Source organism: Oncorhynchus mykiss, chromosome 15 (assembly GCF_057628025.1).
Source record: "Oncorhynchus mykiss isolate SJ-2025 chromosome 15, ASM5762802v1, whole genome shotgun sequence".
Lineage (NCBI taxonomy): Eukaryota > Metazoa > Chordata > Actinopteri > Salmoniformes > Salmonidae > Oncorhynchus > Oncorhynchus mykiss.
The window spans coordinates 35956049-35975850 of record NC_143036.1 but is presented as its reverse complement, the minus strand read 5'-3'; the positions used below and the strand labels follow the sequence as shown (position 1 = coordinate 35975850).

General features: G+C 44.6%; 1 protein-coding gene across 2 annotated transcripts in view; it reads right to left on the bottom strand.

The window, feature by feature from the left end:
- Positions 1 to 19802, bottom strand: part of LOC110490018 (cadherin-18) — a 404998-nt gene that overhangs the window by 27197 nt on the left and 357999 nt on the right. For both annotated transcript variants that reach the window (XM_021563094.3, XM_021563095.3), the window contains 3 exons: positions 17133 to 17269; positions 5086 to 5207; positions 63 to 180 (listed from right to left, as the gene is read on the bottom strand). In XM_021563094.3, coding sequence (XP_021418769.3) covers positions 63 to 180; positions 5086 to 5207; positions 17133 to 17269 — 377 coding nt within the window. The remainder of the gene's footprint in view (positions 1 to 62; positions 181 to 5085; positions 5208 to 17132; positions 17270 to 19802) is intronic.

The window sequence follows — 19802 nt, the reverse complement described above, 5'->3', positions numbered from 1 at the left end:
CAGGGCAGAGCTAGAGAAATTCATAAGAAATGCACACAGATGATATTGAGTGCAATAAATACCTTCGTTGTCCTTGAGGGTGAAGTTGGGGTTGACAGGGACTCCGCTCGGCAACGAGAAGGAGAATCTCTGTCCGTTTGCAAAGTCATCCTTATCCACTGCAGTCATAGTCTGAATCACCTGTCGTGAATCAGAAAATAACAAAAAGAGGAGCATATATCAATAACTAACTAATAATCAATCATGACCTTTCTTCATATGAGTGCAACATGTGTAAACCAAAAATGATGAATATTTCAGTTCTCTGCTGCCAACGACTGGAACGAACTACAAAAATCTCTAAAGCTGGAGACTCTTACCTCCCTCACTAGCTTTAAGCACCAGCTGTCAGAGCAGCTCACAGATCACTGCACTGTACGTAGCTCATCTGTAATTAGCCCATCCAAGTACCTCATCCCCATACTGTATTTATTTATTTATCTTGCTCATTTGCAACCCAGTATCCCTACTTGCACATTCATCTTCCACACATTCTACCATTCCCGTTTTTAATTGCTATATTGTAATTACTTCGCCACCATGGCCTATTTATTGCCTTTACCTACCTCATTTGCACATGCTGTATATAGATTTTTCTACTGTATTATTGATTGTATGTTTGTTTATTCCATGTGTAACTCTGTGTTGTATGTGTCAAACTGCTTTGCTTTATCTTGGCCAGGTCACTGTTGCAAATGAGAACTTGTTCTCAACTAGCCTTCCTGGTTAAATAAAGGTGAAAAATAAAATAAATACATAAAATCCACAGTTTCGTTTCGTTTTTCTGATCACATCCAATATACACATAAATCTGACCTCTGCGTGATGCATCATCAACTTCACAAATATCCTGCCTGTCTGAAATGGCACCCTATGCACTATATAGTGCACTACTTTTGACCATTGTCAATAGGGCTCTGGTCAAGAGAAGTGCACTATATTAAAAATTAAAAATAGGGTGACATTTCAGACGCAGCTCGCAGCTGGAAGCCATATTGTTGAGGGCCTATAAATTCTAGAACGTGCTGCTACAGCCTCCCAGCCAATGTGAGTTGGCATCAAAGACCCTTCTGCCACTGGTGTCAGCTTGTTACCCTTAATTGCAAGAGGCTGACCCTGCCACTGTGGGTAACGTTTTGAGGTGCCCGAAACTGCAACCACTTTGACTGCCAACCTATTAACTTAACTGCCGACATGTAAGGCATTCAGAAATCTACATTGGACTAAAAGTGCTTGATATAAGTGTATTTTTGTAGTCTGCTACTCCCTAAATATGGACCACTTATAAAACTGTGTGTACCGTAAACTATCCACCTTGACAAAGCTTTGCCAATTTTGCAATTTATTTTCCCTAAAATCTCTTCTTTAGATCAGAATCGACAATTTATCAACAGTTTTAATAGCTTCTGTTTTGTATTTTGTTATTTCATATACAGCATTCCTTTTTTTTTACAGAGGCTTGCGAAAGTATTCACCCCATTGGCATTTTTCCTATTCTGGTGTTGGGTTTGCGCCAGACTTTTCCTTGATGGCCAAAAAGCTAAATATTTGTCTCATCTGACCAGAGTACCTTCTTCCATATGTTTGGGAAGTCTCCCACATGCCTTTTGGCAAACACCAAACGTGTTTGCTTATTTATTTCTTCAAGCAATGGCTTTCATCTGGCCACTCTTCCGTAAAACCCAGCTCTGTGGAGTGTATGTCTTAATAAAGTGGTCCTATGGAGAGATTCCCCAATCTCCGCTGTGGAGCTTTGCAGCTCCTTCAGGGTTATCTTTGGTCTCTTTGTTGCCTCTCTGATTAATGCCCCTCTTGCCTGGTCTGTGAGTTTTGGTGAGTGGCCATCTCTTGGTAGGTTTGTTGTGACACCATATTCTTTCCATTTTGTTTATAATGGATTCAATGGTGCTCCGTGGGATTTTCAAAGTTTTCTGATATTTTTGTATAACCCAACCCTGATCTGTACTTCTCCACAACTTTTTCCCTGACCTGTTTGAAGAGCTCCTTGGTCACCATGGTGCCGCTTGCTTGGTGATGCCCCTTGCTTAGTGCTGTCGCAGACTCTGGGGCCTTTCAGAACAGGTGTATACAGTGGGACAAAAAAGTATTTAGTCAGCCACCAATTGTGCAAGTTCTCCCACTTAAAAAGATGAGAGAGGCCTGTAATTTTCATCATAGTTACACTTCAACTATGACAGACAAAATGAGAAAAAAATCAAGAAAATCACATTGTAGGGTTTTTAAGAATTTATTTGCAAATTATGGTGGAAAATAAGCTTTTGGTCAATAACAAATACTTTGTTATACCCTTTGTTGGCAATGACAGAGGTCAAACATTTTCTGTAAGTCTTCACAAGGTTTTCACACACTGTTGCTGGTATTTTGGCCCATTCCTCCATGCAGATCTCCTCTAGAGCAGTGATGTTTTGGGGCTGCGGCTGGGCAACACAGACTTTCAACTCCCTCCAAAGATTTTCTATGTGGTTGAGATCTGGAGACTGGCTAGGCCACTCAAGGACCTTGAAATGCTTCTTACGAAGCCACTCCTTCGTTGCCCGGGCGGTGTGTTTAGGATCATTGTCATGCTGAAAGACCCAGCCACATTTCATCTTCAATGCCCTTGCTGATGCAAGGAGGTTTTCACTCAAAATCTCACGGTACATGGCCCCATTCATTCTTTCCTTTACACGGATCAGTCGTCCTGGTCCCTTTGCAGAAAAACAACCCCAAAGCATGATGTTTCCACCCCCATGCTTCACAGTAGGTATGGTGTTCTTTGGATGCAACTCAGCATTCTTTGTTCTCCAAACACAACGAGTTGAGTTTTTACCAAAAAGGTCTATTTTGGTTTCATCTGACCATATGACATTCTCCCAATCTTCTTCTGGATCATCCAAATGCTCTCTAGCAAACTTCAGACGGGCCTGGACTGGCTTAAGCAGGGGGACACATCTGGCACTGCAGGATTTGAGTCCCTGGCGGCATAGTGTGTTACTGAGGGTAGGCTTTGTTACTCTCTGCAGGTCATTCACTAGGTCCCCCGTGTGGTTCTGGGATTTTTGCTCACCGTTCTTTATGATCATTTTGACCCCACGGGGTGAGATCTTGCGTGGAGCCCCAGATTGAGGGAGATTATCAGTGGTCTTGTATGTCTTCCATTTCCTAATAATTGCTCCCACAGTTGATTTCTTCAAACCAAGCTGCTTACGTATTGCAGATTCAGTCTTCCCAGCCTGGTGCAGGTCTACAATTTTGTTTCTGGTGTCCTTTGACAGCTCTTTGGTCTTGGCCATAGTGGAGTTTGGAGTGTGACTGTTTGAGGTTGTGGACAGGTGTCTTTTATACTGATAACAAGTTCAAACAGGTGCCATTAATTCAGGTAACGAGTGGAGGACAGAGGAGCCTTTTAAAGAAGAAGTTATAGGTCTGTGAGAGCCAGAAATCTTGCTTGTTTGTAGGTGACCAAATACTTATTTTCCACCATCATTTGCAAATAAATTCATAAAAAATCCTACAATGTGATTTTCTGGATTTTCTTTTCTCATTTTGTCTGTCATAGTTGAAGTGTACCTATGATGAAAATTACAGGCCTCTCTCATCTTTTTAAGTGGGAGAACTTGCACAATTGGTGGCTGACTAAATACTTTTTTTGCCCCACTGTATATACTGAAATCATGTGACAGATTGCACACAGCTGGACTTTATTAAACAAATGATGTGACTTCTGAAGGTAATTGGTTAGATCTTATTTAAGGGCTTCATAGCAAAGGGGGTGAAACATATACCACTTTTCCATTTTCTATTTTGTAGACTTTTTTGAAACAAGTCATTTTTTTCATTTCACTTCACCAATTTGGACACATTTGTGTATATCCATTACATGAAATACAATTAAAAATCCATTTAAGTTACAGGTTGTAATGCAACAAAATAGGAAAAACGCCAAGGGGGATGAATACTTTTGCAAGGCACTGTAAGTAGCACTTTCAATCAAACTCTCTAACAAAAGTAATAATCCCCGCCCCTCCCTAAATACAAAAAGCAAAAAGATGTAGTTATCTTATTTCATTCAAGTTTCTGTAGGAATGGTGACACTATCAAACCAATTTTTAAAGAAGTATTAGCTACATGGCTGTATGGCAAACCACCATCTCCACTGGTCCACCCCTGCTTGCACCTCCTCCCTGGAAGTGATTGTCCAAAATCTCTGCAGTATTCTTCATTTAAATGAATAAGAATCTACAAAGAGCAAATTGGAATGAGCTATGAGGAATTTTGAATGAGCAATCATTAACCCTCCCCTCTTTCTCACTCTGCTTGCTCCCCCTCTCTCTTTCACTCCCCTCTCCTTGCCACTCCTCTCTCTCTCTTTCTCTCTGTCTGTCTACCTTGTTTCCTTTCTCTCTCTTCTTCCGCCCAATCTCTCTCTCTCTCTCTCTCTCTCTCTCTAATTCAAGGGGCTTTATTGGCTGGGAAACATGTGTTAACATTGCCAAAGCAAATGAGGTTGATAGTATACAAAAGTGAAATAAACAATAAAAATCTCTCTCTTCTTCCGCCCAATGAATCAATCAATCTCTCTCTTCTTCTGCCCAATCTCTCTCTCCCTTCCTCCGCCCTCTCTCGCTCTCTCTCTCTCCAATTCAAGGGGCTTTATTGGAATGGGAAACGTGTTAACATTGCCAAAGCAAGTGAGGTAGATAATATACAAAAGTGAAATAAACAATAAATCTCTCTCTCTCTCTCTCTCTCTCTCTCTCTCTCTCTCTCTCTCTCTCTCTCTCTCTCTCTCTCTCTCTCTCTCTCTCTCTCTCTCTCTCTCTCTCTCTCTCTCTCTCTCTCTCTCTCTCTCTCTCTCTCTCTCTCTCTCTCTCTCTCTCTCTCTCTCTCTCTCTCTCTCTCTCTCTCATCCAAACTGCTGGGGGAAACACAAAGGTACACTGCATAATGCATGTAGTCAGGTCAAGGGAGTTGACGAGAGATAATCCATAGCTCTCAGCACCTTCTGTCTCATGTGTATGTGTGTGCGCTACAGTTTATGCTCACCTGTCCTGGCCTTGAGCTCTCACACACAATGACCTCCTTGTCCTTGTTAATTTCAGGAGGGTTGTCGTTCACATCCAACACCTGCACAGTGACGGGGACATGGCTGAGGAGGCTAGGGTTGTCTAGAATAAAATACACACACAGAAATGAATAACATTAATAAAGGAAAAAACTGATCCTGAAACTGAAACACTTTATGAATATGGCTCCTGAATTAACAATAACACAAACTGATAAAGTGGTATCCAACGGATCTGTTTTGCATTTTTTTTTGTATCTTTTAAAATCTTTTGTATTGTTACAATTGACTTGGTGGTAGACAACTTGACAAGATAATCTAGGAGTAGGAGGAGACAATGTTTACGGTCACGAAGCAAAGCGTTTTCTTAATTTACAGGCCAAAGAACAACACTAAGAACAATATATTTGTTATTTGAGTTACTTTAGCTTGCTGTGGGTGATGGATCATTTGGTTCCCATGCTTGCATAGGCGATTATTCAGCACATCAGACTAAGGGCCCAGGCTACCAAACCATGTGTGACTGTCTGTTCATGTGTAAAGGTACCACTCGCTCTGGCAGACAAATAACACTTCTGATGAAAATGTTGCTAATGAATTCAAGGAACAATACCTCCATTTACACAAATACATGTATATTAAGTGCTCAATTGACTAAAATCTTACAATCTGGAGATTAAGCTGTATAGGTGTTATGAAGATTAATGTAACTACATTTTGGTTACTTCCCAAATGGCACTGTAATACAAACCTACTCATTCAAGGGTTTTTACTATTTTCAACATTGTAGAATAATAGTGAAGACATCAAAACTATGAAATAACACATATGGAATCATGTAGTAACCAATATATATTACATTTTAGATTCTTCAAAGTAACCACCCTTTGCCTTGATGATGGTGGGAACCACACATGCGGAGATCATCCATTCACATACTCTGCGTCTCACAAAGACACGGCGGTTGGAACCAAAAATCTCAAATTTGGACCCATCAGACGAAAGGATAGATTTCCACCGGTCTAATGTCCATAACTTCTGTTTCTTAGCCCAAGCAAGTCTCTTCTTATTATTGGTGTCCTTATACTCTGCAGCAGAGGTAATTCTGGGTCTTCCTTTCCTGTGACGGTCCTCATGAGAGCCAGTTTCATCATTGCGCTTGATGGTTTTTGCGATTGGTACTGTACATATTGTACTACTGTTGACCCGCACAACAGAGGGAATAGGGTGTAACTTCATTTGGGACGCAGGTAAAACCAATTACCTTCATAAGTCACATCATTAGTTAAATAATGTCCACCTGTGTGCAATCTAAGTGTCACATGATCTGTCACATGATCTCAGTATATATATATGTTCTGTTCTGAAAGGCCCCAGAGTCTGCTACACCACTAAGCAAGGCGCACCACCAAGCAAGGCGCACCACCAAGCAAGCGGCATCATGAATAAAATATATTTTGCATTTTCAAAGTGGTAGGCATGTTGTGTAAATCAAATGATTCAAACCCCCAAAAAACCTATTTTATTTCCAGGTTGTAAGGCAACAAAATAGGAAAAATGCCAAGGGGGTGAATACCTTCGCAAGCCACTGTATAACCAAGTTGAGAGTCTCATATTTCAGATGCAATTGGAACTGGGCTGACAGCCCATAGCATTCAAAAGTTAAAACTAAATGATGGCACCAGCTCCTATATCGCCCATAGGCCATCTTAGGTCGTACTGGTATGTCAGATCAACTCATTCGCCAATTTCTCAGTCTCCGAATATCACAGAAACAAATCATTTGAATAAATAACAGAAAGTGGCTATGTTTGACATTGATTAAAATATCTGTTAAACATGAAAAATATACAAAAACTTTGTTTTGTTAGAAATGTATGAATATTGTTTCGCTTATTTCGGGAAATTTAAACCATACATAAAGCAATCACAGGTGTTGATTGGGAGAGCTAGCTAAGACAACAACGGGTAAAACAACAATAGCTAATCAGCTAAGACAACAAGAACAGGTAAAATAGCGATGAATGGGCAGAGAGGGTCAGTTAACTACACACAGGGCCTGAGTTCGAGGCTGAGGCCGACAGATAAACAAAAATGGAGTACCGTTATTAATGAACAGTCCAGCAGGCATCAGCTATGTATTCAGGTGATCATAGGGTCCAGTGAACAGAAATAGATGAAACAGGGAAGCCGTTAGGTAGACGTTACTACGTTAGCATGCGGGAGACACAGCGTTCATAAAGTTAGCAGGCCTGGGCTAGCAGAAGCGTCTTCACCGACGTCCGACAAGTGCCGGTTGAGGGCACATCAGACGCAATTACGTTGGCATACCAGTCGTGATGGATCGGCGGGGCTCCGTGTCTACAAAGGGTCCAGGCCAATTGACAAAAGCGGTATTTTAGCTGGAGTAATTTTGTTTGCTAGTAGGGAGATGTGCCTGGCTCGAGGCTAACTGGTGCTAGCATCGGGACAATGGCGTTAGCCACTATAGCCACTCGGTAGCAGCTAGCTAGCTGCAATGATCCGCTGCAAAGGTCCAGAGCTTATGTCAGTGAAGAGTCCCGGAGGCATCAGCTGTGTAGCCAAGTGATCATAGGGTCCACTGAGCAGGCTGGGAGATGGGCCTGGCTCATGTCTAGCTTCAGGGCTGGGCCACCCAGTAGCAGCTAGCTAGCTGGAATTATCTGGAGTAATGGTCCAGAGCTTACGGCAGAAATCTAGTATGTAGTGGAGAAAAGCAGTCTGGTATGCTCAGGGTTGATATTGCGATGTGCATACTGGCGGTTATTATCCAGGGCAAAAAACGGCTGGTGTCTGAGCCTAAGACCTGTAGCAGTGGATAACTGATTAAACAGCTAGTAGCTAATTACCTGGTTAGCATCTGATCACTATCTTCTGATGGGGGTTCTAGCTATACGGTCTAAAAATAGCAGATCCGTATCACATTGGGTGAGCTGGGTTGCCGGAAGGTATATCAAATTTAAAAATGGAAAAAGAGATGTAAAAACATTGAAATATATACAAAATAAGATGTAAAAAAATAAGTCTGCACTGCTACGCCATCTTGGATTCAACTAGGGGGCACAATGCGGGGGCACAGGTTAGTTGAGGAATCATCTCCTTTGTCTTGATCACGTTGAGGGAGAGGTTGTTGTCCTGGAACCACACAACCATGTCTCTGACTCTGTCTCTGACCCCCTCCCTAAAGGCTGTCTCATTGTTGTAAGTGATCACGCCTACCATTGGCAAACATAATGATGGTGTTGGAGTTGTGCCTGGCCATGCAGTCATGCGTGAACAGGGAGTACATGAGGGGACTGAGCACGCACCCCTGAGGGGCCCCTGTGTTGAGGATCAGCGTGGTGGATGTGTTGTTACCTAACCTTACTACCTGGGGTGGCCCATCAGGAAGTCCAGGATCCAGTTGCAGAGGGAGGTGTTTAGTCCCAGGGTCCTTAGTTTATTGATGAGCTTTGAGGGCACTATGGTGTTGAACGCTGAGCTATAGTCAATGAATAGCATTCTCACATAGGTGTTCCTTTTTTTCCAGGTGGGAAAGGGCAGTCTGGACTGCCATAGAGATTGCATCATCTGTGGATCTGTTGGGGTGGTATGCAAATTGGAGTGAGTCTGGGGTTTCTGGGATAATGGTGTTGATGTGAGCCATGACCAGCCTTTCAAAGCACTTCATGGCAACAGACGTCAGTGCTACGAGTTGGTAGTCATTTAGGCAGGCTGTCTTAGTGGTCTTGGGCACAGGCACTATGGTGGTCTGCTTAAAACATGTTGGTATTACAGACTCAGACAGGGAGAGTTTGAAAATGTCAGTGAAGACACTTGCCAGTTGGTCAGCGCATGCTCGGAGTACACGTCCTGGTAATCCGTCTGGCCCTGCGGCATTGTGAATGTTGACTTGTTTTTAAGGTCTTACTCACATCAGCTGCGGAGAGCGTGATCACACAGTCTTCCGGAACAGATGGTACTCTTTATTTTTTACATTTCACCTTTATTTAACCAGGTAGGCTATTTGAGAACAAGTTCTCATTTACAACTGCGACCAGGCCAAGATAAAGCAAAGCAGTTCGGCACATAACACAATACATAGTTACACATGGAATAAACAAACATACAGTCAATAATACAGTAGAAAGAGTCTATATGCAGTGTGTGTAAATGAGGTAAGATAAGGGAGGTAAGGCAATAAATAGGCCATGGTGGTGAAGTAATTACAAAATACCAATTAAACACTGGAGTGAATAGATGTGCAGAAGATGAATGTGCAAGTAGAGATACTGGGGTGCAAAGGAGCAAGATTAATAAATAAATACAGTATTGGGATGAGGTAGTTGGATGGGCCATTTACAGATTACATGCAGGGCTACGTGCAGGAGCAGTGATCTGTGAGCTCTGACAGCTGGTGCTTAAAGCTAGTGAGGGAGATATGAGTCTCCAGCTTCAGTGATTTTTGCAGTTCAGTGTGTTTGGTGACAAGTATGAAGCCAACGAGAGGGTACAGGTCGCAGTGGTGGGAAGTATATGGGTCTTTGGTGACAAAACAGATGGCACTGTGATAGACTGCATCCAATTTGTTGAGTAGAGTGTTGGAGGCTATTTTGTAGATGACATCGCCGAAGTCGAGGATCGGTAGGATGGTCAGTTTTACGAGGGTATGCTTGGCAGCATGAGTGAAGGATGCTTTGTTGCGAAATAAGAAGCCGATTCTAGATTTAATGGATTGGAGATGTTTAATGAGTCTGGAAGGAGAGTTTACAGTCTATTCAGACACCTAGGTATTTGAGGTTGTCCACATATTCTAAGTAAGAACCGTCCAGAGTATTGATGCTGGATGGGCGGGCAAGTGCGGGCAGCGATCGTTTGAAGAGCATGCATTTAGTTTTACTTGCCTTCAAGAGGAGTTGGAGGCCTCGGAAGGAGAGTTGTATGGCATTTAAGCTCGTCTGGAGGTTAGTTAACACAGTGTCCAAAGAAGGGCCAGAAGTATTCAGATTGGTGTCGTCTGCGTAGAGGTGGATCAGAGAATCACCAGCAGCAAGAGCGACATCATTGATGCATACAGAGAAGAGAGTCGGCCCAAGAATTGAACCCTGTGGCACCCCCATAGAGACTACCAGAGGTCCGGACAACAGGCCCTCCAATTTGACACACTGAACTGTTTCAGAGAAGTGGTTGGGGAACCAGGAGAGGCAGTCATTTGATAAACCAAGGCTGTTGAGTCTGCCGATAAGAATGTGGTGATTGACAGAGTCGAAAGCCTTGGCCAGGTCGATGAATATGGCTGCACAGTAATGTCTCTTATTGATGATGTTTATTGTATCATTTAGGACCTTGTACGTGGCTGAGGTGCATCCATGACCAGCTCTGAAACCAGATTGCATAGCGGAGAGGGTACGGTGGGATTCGAAATGGTCAGTGATCTATTTATTAAATTGGTTTTCGAAGACCTTAGAAAACCAGGGTTTAAATCAAATCAAATCAAATCAAATTTTATTTGTCACATACACATGGTTAGCAGATGTTAATGCGAGTGTAGCGAAATGCTTGTGCTTCTAGTTCCGACAATGCAGTAATAACAAGTAATCTAACTAACAATTCCAAAACTACTGTCTTGTACACAGTGTAAGGGGATAAAGAATATGTACATAAGGATATATGAATGAGTGATGGTACAGAGCAGCATAGGCAAGATACAGTAGATGGTATCGGGTACAGTATGTACAAATGAGATGAGTATGTAAACAAAGTGGCATAGTATAGTATAAAGTGGCTAGTGATACATGTATTACATAAGGATACCGTCGATGATATAGAGTACAGTATATACGTATGCATATGAGATGAATAATGTAGGGTAAGTAACATTTATATAAGGTAGCATTGTTTAAAGTGGCTAGTGATATATTTACATCATTTCCCATCAATTCCCATTATTAAAGTGGCTGGAGTTGAGTCAGTGTCAGTGTGTTGGCAGCAGCCACTCAGTGTTAGTGGTGGCTGTTTAACAGTCTGATGGCCTTGAGATAGAAGCTGTTTTTCAGTCTCTCGGTCCCAGCTTTGATGCACCTGTACTGACCTCGCCTTCTGGATGATAGTGGGGTGAACAGGCAGTGGCTCGGGTGGTTGATGTCCTTGATGATCTTTATGGCCTTCCTGTGACATCGGGTGGTGTAGGTGTCCTGGAGGGCAGGTAGTTTGCCCCCGGTGATGCGTTGTGCAGACCTCACTACCCTCTGGAGAGCCTTACGGTTGAGGGCGGTGCAGTTGCCATACCAGGCGGTTATACAGCCCGCCAGGATGCTCTCGATTGTGCATCTGTAGAAGTTTGTGAGTGCTTTTGGTGACAAGCCGAATTTCTTCAGCCTCCTGAGGTTGAAGAGGCGCTGCTGCGCCTTCTTCACGATGCTGTCTGTGTGAGTGGACCAATTCAGTTTGTCTGTGATGTGTATGCCGAGGAACTTAAAACTTGCTACCCTCTCCACTACTGTTCCATCGATGTGGATAGGGGGGTGTTCCCTCTGCTGTTTCCTGAAGTCCACAATCATCTCCTTAGTTTTGTTGACGTTGAGTGTGAGGTTGTTTTCCTGACACCACACTCCGAGGGCCCTCACCTCCTCCCTGTAGGCCGTCTCATCGTTGTTGGTAATCAAGCCTACCACTGTTGTGTCGTCCGCAAACTTGATGATTGAGTTGGAGGCGTGCGTGGCCACGCAGTCGTGGGTGAACAGGGAGTACAGGAGAGGGCTCAGAACGCAACCTTGTGGGGCCCCAGTGTTGAGGATCAGCGGGGAGGAGATGTTGTTGCCTACCCTCACCACCTGGGGGCGGCCCGTCAGGAAGTCCAGTACCCAGTTGCACAGGGCGGGGTCGAGACCCAGGGTCTCGAGCTTGATGACGAGCTTGGAGGGTACTATGGTGTTGAATGCCGAGCTGTAGTCGATGAACAGCATTCTCACATAGGTATTCCTCTTGTCCAGATGGGTTAGGGCAGTGTGCAGTGTGGTTGAGATTGCATCGTCTGTGGACCTATTTGGGCGGTAAGCAAATTGGAGTGGGTCTAGGGTGTCAGGTAGGGTGGAGGTGATATGGTCCTTGACTAGTCTCTCAAAGCACTTCATGATGACGGATGTGAGTGCTACGGGGCGGTAGTCATTTAGCTCAGTTACCTTAGCTTTCTTGGGAACAGGAACAATGGTGGCCCTCTTGAAGCATGTGGGAACAGCAGACTGGTATAGGGATTGATTGAATATGTCCGTAAACACACCGGCCAGCTGGTCTGCGCATGCTCTGAGGGCGCGGCTGGGGATGCCATCTGGGCCTGCAGCCTTGCGAGGGTTAACACGTTTAAATGTCTTACTCACCTCGGCTGCAGTGAAGGAGAGACCGCATGTTTTCGTTGCAGGCCGTGTCAGTGGCACTGTATTGTCCTCAAAGCGGGCAAAAAAGTTATTTAGTCTGCCTGGGAGCAAGACATCCTGGTCCGTGACTGGGCTGGGTTTCTTCCTGTAGTCCGTGATTGACTGTAGACCCTGCCACATGCCTCTTGTGTCTGAGCCGTTGAATTGAGATTCTACTTTGTCTCTGTACTGGCGCTTAGCTTGTTTGATAGCCTTGCGGAGGGAATAGCTGCACTGTTTGTATTCGGGTAGGATAGATATAGGTCTGTAGCAGTTTGGCTCTAGAGTGTCTCCACCTTTGAAGAGGGGGATGATCGCGGCAGCTTTTCAATCTTTGGGAATCTCAGACGATATGAAAGAGAGGTTGAACAGGCTAGTGTTGGGGATTGCAACAATGTTGGCACATAATTTTAGAAAGAGAGGGTCCAGATTGTCTAGCCCGGCTGATCTGTAGGGGTTCAGATTTTGCATCTCTTTCAGAACATCAGCTAACTGGATTTTTGGTGAAGGAGAAATGGGGGATGCACCTCTTAAGGCTCCCCTGAATTCTTTCAACATTTTGTTAAAAATCGCGCAACATTTCAACGTCCTGCTACTCATGCCAGGAATATAGTATATGCATATGATTAGTATGTGTGGATAGAAAACTCTCTGAAGTTTCTAAAACTGGTTAAATAATGTCTGTGACTATAACAGAACGTGAACAGCAAGCGAAATCCCAAGAAAAACCTGGTCACAAAAACCCCCAAAAAGTATTCATCCGCCAGTCTCTGAATTGTCTATCGCAAGAGAAAATTGATAACGGTCAGGTTACAGTTCCTACAGCTTCCACACGATGTCGCCAGTACTGGCATTTTCATTGGTTTAAATCCTTGGTGGAATGAGAAATAGGCCCTTCCTTTCATCCAGTAAACAGGAAGAGACTTATGGGAGAGAGACAAAGGACGATGATTTCAAGAGTAGCTGCTATTGAATACAGATCGCCCAGTGTTCAATTTGATCGATTATTAACGTTTACAAATACCTAAAGTTGGGTTACAAAAGTAGTTTGAAGTGTTTTGTCAAAGATTATAGGCAATTTATTTATTTTTAAAAAATGACGTTGCGTTTTGGAACGGAGCTTTTCCATGGATCAGACGGGCTATATAAATTGACATTTTGGGTATACATGGACGGATTTAATCGGGAAAAAGACCCAATTGTGATGTTTATGTTTTGATGCTTTGTGTAGCGCCGGCTACGCTAATTATTTTGTTTACGTCCCCTTCAGGTATTTCGGGGTGTTGCATGCTATCAGATAATAGCTTCTCATGCTTTCGCCGAAAAGCATTTTAAAAATCTGACATGTTGGCTAGATTCACAACGAGTGTAGCTTTAATTCAGTACCCTGCATGTGTGTTTTAATGAAAGTTTGAGTTTTATCGAGTACTATTAGCATTTGGCATTGCGCACTTCCATTTCCTGTTGACTAGGTGGGACGCTAGCGTCTCACATGGCTTAATTAAGTGAGTTGCTGTGGGGGGTGCAGGGCAGTTGACCGAGGTAGGGGTAGCCAGGTGGAAAGCATGGCCAGCCGTAGAAAAATGCTTATTGAAATGTTCAATTATGCGGGATTTATCAGTGGTGACAATGTTTCCCAGCCTCAGTGCAGTGGGCAGCTGGGAGGAGGTGCTCTTATTCTCATGCATGTTTCAGTGTTATTTGCCTCGAAGCGAGCATAGAATGACTTTAGTTCGTCTGTGAGGCTCGTGTCACCGGGCAGCTTTCGGCTGTGCTTCCCTTTGTTGTCTGTAATGGTTTGCAAGCCCTGCCACATCCAACATTGTCAAAGCCGGTGTAGTACGATTCGATCTTAGTCCTGTATTGACACTTTGTCTGTTTGATGGTTCATCGGAGGGCATAGTGGGATTTCTTATAATCTTCTGGGTTAGAGTCCTGCTTCTTCAAAATGGCAGCAATACCCTTTAGCTCAGTGCGGATGTTGCCTGTAATCCATGGCTTCTGGTTGGGTATGTATGTACGGTCACTGTGGGGATGACGTCATCAATGCACTCATTGATGAAGCCAATGACTAAAATGGGGAACTCCTCAATGCCATCGGAGGAATCCTGGAACATATTCCAGTCTGTGCTAGCAAAACAGTCCTGAAGCCTAGCATCTGTTTCATCTGATCACTTTTTTATAGATTTAGTCACTGATGCTTCCTTCTTAAATTTTTGCTTGTAAGCAGGAATCAGGAGGATATAATTATGGTCAGATTTGCCAAATGGATGGCGAGAGAGATCAAGGTATGCGTCTCTGTGTGTGGAGAAAAGGTGGTCCAGAGTTTTTTTCTCCTCTGCTTGCACATTTAACATGCTGATAGAAATTTGTTAAAACGGATTTAAGCTTCCCTAAATTAAAGTCCCCTGCTACAAGGAGCGCCGCCTCTGGGTGAGCGTTTTCTTGTTTGCTTATGGCGGGAATACAGCTCATTCAATTCTGTCTTAGTGCCAGCCTCTGACTGTAGTGGTATGTAAAACAGTTAAGAAAAATACAGACGAAGACTCTCTCGGTAGATAGTGTGGTCTACATCATATCATGAGGTACTCTACCTTAGGCGAGCAATAGCTCGAGACTTCCTTAGATACCGTGCACCAGCTGTTATTTACAAAAATACATAGTCTGCCGCCCCTTGTCTTACCAGACGCCACTGTTCTATCCTGCCGGTGCAGTGTATAACCAGCCAGTTGTATGTTGATAATGTCATCGTTCAGCCACAACTCCGTGAAGCATAAGATATTACAGTTTTGAATGTCCCGTTGGTAGTTTAATCTTCCTCGTAGGTTATCTATTGTATTGTCCAAAGATTGCACATTTGCTAGCAGAATGGAAGGATGTGGGGGTTTATTCGATCCCTATGAATTCTTAGAAGGCAGCCCGCCCTCCAGCCCCGTTTTCTCCGCCTCCTCTTCAGACAAATCACGGGGATCTGGGCCTGTTCCCGAGAAAGCAGTGTATTGTTCACGTGCACAAAATTAGTAAAAAAATATCTTACAATCAATGCAAATAAACAATCAAAAAAACACAATCGGTTGGGGTGTCTTCTTCTCCGTCGCCATTTTAGGTATACATCATTTCCATGGTAAATATCTTTAATGTGATGGCCTACATGGCATTCTACACATTTTCTAGCTTAAGTGGTGCAGTTAGTACAATATGCCAGTTGAAAATTATAGTATAGAATATACTGTATATAAAAATGAATCCCTTTCAATATTAATAGTAGCATGAAGAGCTCTTATATATCTTGAAATGTATATCATGACGTTTATATGAGATGTACAATCTCAATTATATACAATACAACTCAAGTGGAAATAATAGCGAGAGCTATGCCTATTCCTTCCAAATTCCAAATAACAGCAGTTATAATGGGTTACTAGCTTCTTCATCCGACTCCTACTTAACCAGCAGTAAGACTGAAGTGCTAATTCTGTGCAGGAGATATAAACAAATTGAAAGCATTTTCAAATGTCATTTTTCCAACTCTCATGGAGCAATTTTGCAACTATTAATGACCCATGCATAATGATACACTTTTAAAGGCAAATATATTATGGAAATGAAACAACAGTAAATATGTTCAATAAAATGTGCTATGAATAAACTGTTAAAAGCCTTGGAACATCCACCAAACACACTCTCTATATAGTCATGCTTTAGATTTCAGAACATCATTTTGGAAACGGCAACAACAATTACATAACCAGAATAGTAGTGTTTTAATATAAGTTATAAAACACAATAACATATAATTTTGATCACCATTAAATATTAATACGACAGTCATTAAAGGATCATGTGTTTGTGTCCCAAATAGCATAATTTGTCCGATTCTCTGTAATAATGGTATGGGAATAATAATAATGCAAGTGGTTTCTTGCGTCAAACAACACAACATTTTCAGTCACCCCCTTATCTGAAGGACAAGTGGATAAACAGGTTAATGTCAAGCCCTGCATGCTTGATGTCAAGCCCTGCAAGTCTGATGGAATGTAGGTCTACAATGAACACCACACATTGGCTGCTACTGTAGGCTGAATGATAGAACAGCTATTTCCATGATAAAATGTTATGGGATCTCGTTTTTGATGGTAAGCCACTTTGGTAGGCCTACATTATGATCAAATAGCCACGGTAGCCTACTTGGCCACTCTTACTTAAAGCTGGTATTGCCACAGTGTTCATCGTAAACGCGTGCTGGAAGTTGCACATAACTACTTGTCTCTGTGCTATTATGAGTTAGGGAGGTAAAATCAGGAAAATGGTTTGTGAAAAGGCTAAAGGAAATGCTAATAGATTTCATAAGATCAGAACAAGAAAAGATACATTGATTGACACTTCACTAACCTCACCTATACCAGTGTGGTTTTAATAACGCCTCCTAAACCTCTACAGATTTTATATTTCATGCTTGAGGATATGCACGCGCATGCGCGCACACACACGCGCACGCACGCACACGCACACACACACACACACACACACACACACACACACACACACACACACACACACACACACACACACACACACACACTGCTGCAGTATGAATGGAAACCCTGGGTACCTACCAACCTCCGAAGCTATCACAGTGATGTTATGCCATGGCATGTCCTCCCGGTCCAGACTCTGGGTAGTCTTTATAACTCCGCTGTCCATGTCGATGTTGAAATACTTATCGCTGTGCTCACTGTGGTCGATGAAATACCTATTTTGAGAAAGGAGGCTTACATGAATACTGCATTTGCACAGTCTAAGAAACATTTCAAGCAGACCTGAGGAAATGGGAAATTCATCAAAATGCAAAAATTAATTACCCTTGAAGGGTTGATGTCAAACATATCGTTATGTGCCATGGGGTCTACGGTCAACAGTGCAAAGGGTTTGTTTCAGACACTACAGTGCTTGCATCCCAATGGCACCCTATTCCGTATATACAGTACCTTGGAAAAGTATTCAATCCCCTTGGCGTTTTTCCTATTTTGTTTCATTACAACCTGTAATTTCAATGTATTTTTATTTGGATTTCATGTCATAGACTTACACAAAATAGTCCAAATTGGTGAAGTGTGTAAGGGTTGTCGCCGGGAGAAAGGGAGGAGGACCAAAGTGCAGCGTGGTAAGTTTTTAATTTTAATTAAAGAAAGCACTGAACACTGAATCAAAACAATAAACGATGACTTGAATTTACAAAAACCGAATTAGTACCGTGTGGCCCAAACACTCACACGGAAACAAAGACCCACAAACCAAAAGTGAAACCCAGGCTACCTAAGTATGATTCTCAATTAGAGACAACTAACGACACCTGCCTCTGATTGAGAACACAAAAACCAACATTGAAAAAAAACAGACTGCCCACCCCAACTCACGCCCTGACCATACTAAAACAAAGAATAAAATAACAGAACTATGGTCAGAACGTGACAGTACCCCCCAAAAGGTGCGGACTCCGACCGCAAAACCTGAACCTATAGGGGAGGGTCTGGGTGGGCGTCTGTTCGCGGTGGCGGCTCTGGCGCGGGACGTGGACCCCACTTCACCACAGTTTTTGTCCGCCTCCTCAACCGCCCCCATGGCCCCTTACGAGCGGCAAACCTCGCAGCCGATCTCGGACTGGGGACCCTCGCCACGGGTCCCAAATGGACGGGAGATTCCGGCAGCATACGACAGGAGGGAGACTCCGGCAGCGCCGGACAGGCGGGAGACTCCGGCAGTGCCGGACAGGTGGGAGACTCCGGCAGCTCCGGAGTGAAGGGCGATTCTGGCATCGCCTGGCTAACTGATGGCTCTGGCAGCTCCTGGTTGACTGACGACTCTGGCAGCTCCTGGCTGACTGACGGCTCTGGCAGCTCCTCGCTGGCTGACGGCTCTGGCAGCTCCTGGCTGGCTGATGGCTCTGGCGGCTCCTGGCTGGCTGACTGCTCTGGAGGCTCCTGGCTGACTAGCGGCTCTGGCGGCTCATGGCTGACTGGCGGCTGACTGGCGGCTCTGGCTGCTCCTGGCTGACTGGCGGCTCTGGCGGCTCAGGACAGACTGGCGGCTCTGGGGGCTCAGGACAGATGGGAGACTCTGGCGGCTCAGGACAGACGGGAGACTCTGGCGGCTCAGGACAGACAGGAGACTCTGGCGGTTCAGGACAGACGGGAGACTCTGGCGCCTCAGGACAGACGGGAGACTCTGGCGCCTCAGGACAGACGGGAGACTCTGGCGCCTCAGGACAGACGGGAGAATCTGGTGGCTCAGGACAGATGGGAGACTCTGGCGGCTCAGGACAGACGGGAGACTCTGGCGGCTCAGGATAGACGGGAGACTCTGGCAGCTCAGGACAGACGGGAGACTCTGGTGGCTCAGGACAGACGGGAGACTGACAGTGCTGGGCAGGCGGGAGCACCTGTAGGGAGAAGACGGAGAGACAGCCTGGTGCGGGGGGCTGCCACCGGAGGGCTGGTGCGTGGAGGTGGCACCGGATAGACCGGACCGTGCAGGCGCACTGGAGCTCTTGAGCACCGAGCCTGCCCAACCTTACCTGGTTGAATGCCAGACCAGTGCGGCGAGGTGGAATAGCCCGCAATGGGCTGTGCTGGCGAACCGGGGACACCATCTCTAAGGCTGGTGCCATGTACACCGGCCTGAGGAGACGCACTGGAGACCAAATGCGTAGAGCTGGCTTCATGGCACCTGGCTCGATGCCCACTCTAGCCTGGCCGATACGAGGAGCTGGAATGTACCGCACCGGGCTATGCACACGCACCGGGGACACCGTGCGCTCCACCGCATAACACGGTGCCTGCTCGGTCCATCTCGCTCTCCGGTAAGCACGGGAAGTTGGTGCAGGTCTCCGACCTGCCTTCGCCACACTCCCCGTGTGCCACCCCCCAACACATTTTTGGGGCTGCCTCTCGGGCTTCCTTGCCAGCCGTGTTCCCTGGTAACGCTGGCTCCTCTCTCCGGCTGCCTCTGACCTCTGTTCCCATGGGAGGCGATCCCTTCCATCCAGGATCTCCTCCCATATGTAGCAACCTTTGCCGTCCAAAGCATCCTCACATGTCCAGGAGTCCTGACATCGCTGCTGCTGCTGCCCGTTACCACGCTGCTTGGTCCTTTGTGGTGGGTGTTTCCGTGTGAGTGTTTGGGCCACACGGTACTGTTTTGCTTTTCGTTTTGTTCACATCGTTTATTGTTTTGTATTTCAGTGTTCAGTTCATTTCAATTAAATATCATCATGAACACTTACCGGT